Source organism: Plasmodium cynomolgi, assembly GCF_000321355.1.
Source record: "Plasmodium cynomolgi strain B DNA, scaffold: 0183, whole genome shotgun sequence".
Classification (NCBI taxonomy): Eukaryota; Apicomplexa; class Aconoidasida; order Haemosporida; family Plasmodiidae; genus Plasmodium; species Plasmodium cynomolgi.
The window spans coordinates 1-3,315 of record NW_004192771.1 but is presented as its reverse complement, the minus strand read 5'-3'; the positions used below and the strand labels follow the sequence as shown (position 1 = coordinate 3,315).

The window sequence follows — 3,315 nt, the reverse complement described above, 5'->3', positions numbered from 1 at the left end:
ACATTAAGGAGTTATAGGAAAATATTAACTTGCATTCGTAAATACTTTCATTATCATATTATAATGTTAAAATATATTTAGGGGGTAATTTATTAGAAACTTGGAAAACGTTTTCTAAAAATGCTCCTACAGAATGTCTGTTTATTAATGTGCTCATAATGACTTTAGAAATAACAGTTATGCAACAACAACAAAAAAAAATCTATATTTTAAATATAGAATTATTATTGGTTCCTTTTTTTTTGTCGAAATAAATAATTAAACGTAGTAAAAATTTATTAATTTATTAATTAATTTTTTTAATATAAGATGAAAGCTTTGTTTCCTTATTCATTAATTAGCTGCAAATTTTTAGATAGGTCTAACTGGCACACTTTATATGATATTATAAACAAGTATTATGTTATGTTCTTACAATGGTTTAATTTGTAGTTCACAACATGTGGAATAAACATTTGTCAACATTTTAAGCTGGTAATATTAATATATTTTTTAGTCATATGCTTTTATTTATTATTTCAACTATTAGAAATAAATGGTTACATAATTTATGACACATTATTCACTATTTTTTTAACAATTATTTTTGGTATATTCTTTATATGAAACGTGTTTAAATACATCGTGTGTTTTCTTAATTGCATATGAGTACATAAGTAATCGAGCATTTAAAAATGTCGATGTATTGTATTTTTCTTGTGTTATATTTTTATGATTATAACAGTTGCAAAATACTTTCAATTACAAAAGTATTTATTGAAGAAGGTTTATGAGAGTGCATTTATCTAATTAGTAGATACATTTCTATTATCTCATTAGCGATGTATTCTTTATGTCAAATCATATTGTAATAAAAGGGGGACTATGTTTTTCGAATAAGCATATTTCTTCTCATGTGAAATTTTGAGAACACTTACAACTTTCTACAAAAATTGATTCTATCTATCCTATAATTATTTTCTTTATGCTCCTCATGTTGCGTATTTCCGTATTTTTTTCACAATCTGCGCTGTTTCTACAAAGTAAATTAACATAGTAAATTTTCTATAATTTACCCCGGAAAATAAGACATCTTTGAACTGAATTACAATTGTCTATTTAGTTTGACGTAGATATATGATGAAAATGATTAAAAATGTACCCAAATTACCTTTTTTACAGAAATAGCAGCTATTCCATAATTTCTTTACTATAACAGCTTAACATATTCATTAAAAATGTTGAACGCGTGATTAATAGTAAATATATCCATAAAAAGAAAAAAAAATTCCGGTATATCCTTACTGCATATTATACTAAATTGTAAAAATGCACATGTTACAATTAGGGAGAAGCACAATATGTCGGAATTATATATAAGGGAATAATACAGGTTAGGTGATGCTTATGCAAAAATAGTGTATGAACTAATGATTTATTTTATCATTTTTTCTTTATTTTAAAGTCTTTAGATTTGAGAATGGACATTTAGTTCTGAAATATGGTAATGAAAGCGACATACTTCTAACTTGATCTTCTATACAATATCGTTCATACTTACACTGTCGTATCAGATATTGTTTTTTGAAAAAGATAAAATTCTTTACTTCTAAGGAGCCGTATATTATAACGAAACATTAGCCACAATATAATAATTTGATTTTCTATATTTAACATGATTTCATGACTTTGATTTTCAACATTTAAACAGAAATGTTGCATTCCGTATTTTTATGAGGGGCAAAAAAATATGATTAAAGCGTGTGAGTAGCGATGTGACACAAAAGTTATCGTCCTTCACCGTTGGACAAATTTGAACTGAGGATTTATTTAATATTTGTGTAAAGAATCAGGTGCTTTATCGAATATTTCATATGTACATAAAAAGGCACAAATTTGTGTTATTAAATAAGATGCATAAAAATTGTAATGATTTCTTCCTTAAACGTTTTGTTTCATTAATGATTAAAAGGAAAGAGGAATATCATACGCAATAAAAACAAAAATGAAGAAGACAATTCGAAAATTTGAAATATATTAAATGAACAAAATAAGGTGATACAGAGGATATCAATATTTTTATGGTACTAACAAAAATGATAAGAAATATAATATGATAATAAGTTATCGAAAAAAAATGATGTACAGCATATATAAGATAACAAAAAATGCACGATCAATCTTATGCCTTGTTTTCGTTGGAACATATAGGAGGAATTTTTTTTTTATATTGTTTCGTTTAGGCAAATTATGGATCTTTCCGAATTAATATGTGCATAGTATTTTACACCTGTTAGTCAATTAAACGTAATGATTTTAGATTTTTAGAAATTTTTTTAATTTATTTAGTACCTTTAATCATTTTCTTAATGCTATTTGTCAAATTATGACTTTGATGTTAGGGCATTATATTTACTTATTTTCATTGCAAAAGTGTCACTCCATTTTTTTTCATTTCGATATGCAACTTTTTTCCATAATTTAATATATTTTTCCAATTTTATGTTAAAAAGAAAACCCGGCATTACCGAAATATTCTCATAATCCTTACAAATACGTTTATAATAATCGTTTACTTCTTTAAATTCTTTTTTAATTCCTTCTTTGCATTCTTGCCACAATTTCTCTTTATCTTCCTCCGGAAACCCATATTTGGTGGCTAATGAATTTAGGTTGTTTGATAATTTTTTTCCATATTATTATATAAGTGCGTAAGAAACGAATTATATCTGCTAAGATCAGTACTTATATCTTTTTTTAATAAAAATGTAATATAGACACAACGTTTTATTTTTTCTAACTTGCTTAATTTTGAATATATTTCAGAAAAATTTTCCTGGTCTGCAACATTTTTATTATTGCTTTCCTTTAGTTCAGTTTTTGGACAATAATGATTTACGATTTCCGATAGCGTCGATAATTGTCTTGCGAATGCAACTATATTTGACTTCAACGCTGCATTACCATGTGGAATGCTAATATTATTCTGCAAAAAAAAAAGAAGGGGTATTAAGATAAATAAAATTATGTACTTTTATGTTTAAAACAGTTACTTCCTTATGCCGTAAAAGAGTTCTCCTATTTTCGTTAATTAAAATCGTTTAATCTTACCAACAATGCAATCCCTAAAAGAAGGAAGAAAAGACCAACGGATTTTGACATCTTGAGCATCGCGAGATTATTCATTTTTGACAGTTCCGATTCAGACAAATAATTTCTATGTATATTATGAAAAACTATAAAGCTAATATTTTAAATGTAAGAAAAATCACAAAAATTTTACAATTTTATATTGCATAGAAAAGTAAAAATCTATGCCTTTTTTGTAATGATTTA

At 25.5% G+C, this 3,315-nt stretch overlaps 1 protein-coding gene across 1 annotated transcript; it reads right to left on the bottom strand.

Moving 5' to 3' along the window:
- Positions 1–2,363: 2,363 nt before the first annotated feature.
- Positions 2,364–3,165, bottom strand: PCYB_002850 (RAD protein; the record flags this gene model as incomplete). The annotated part of the gene is made up of 3 exons (XM_004227706.1): positions 2,364–2,638; positions 2,725–2,965; positions 3,091–3,165. The coding sequence occupies 3 exons, from the start codon at positions 3,163–3,165 to the stop codon at positions 2,364–2,366; spliced, it is 591 nt and encodes a 196-aa protein (XP_004227754.1).
- Between the last annotated feature and the right edge of the window lie 150 nt (positions 3,166–3,315).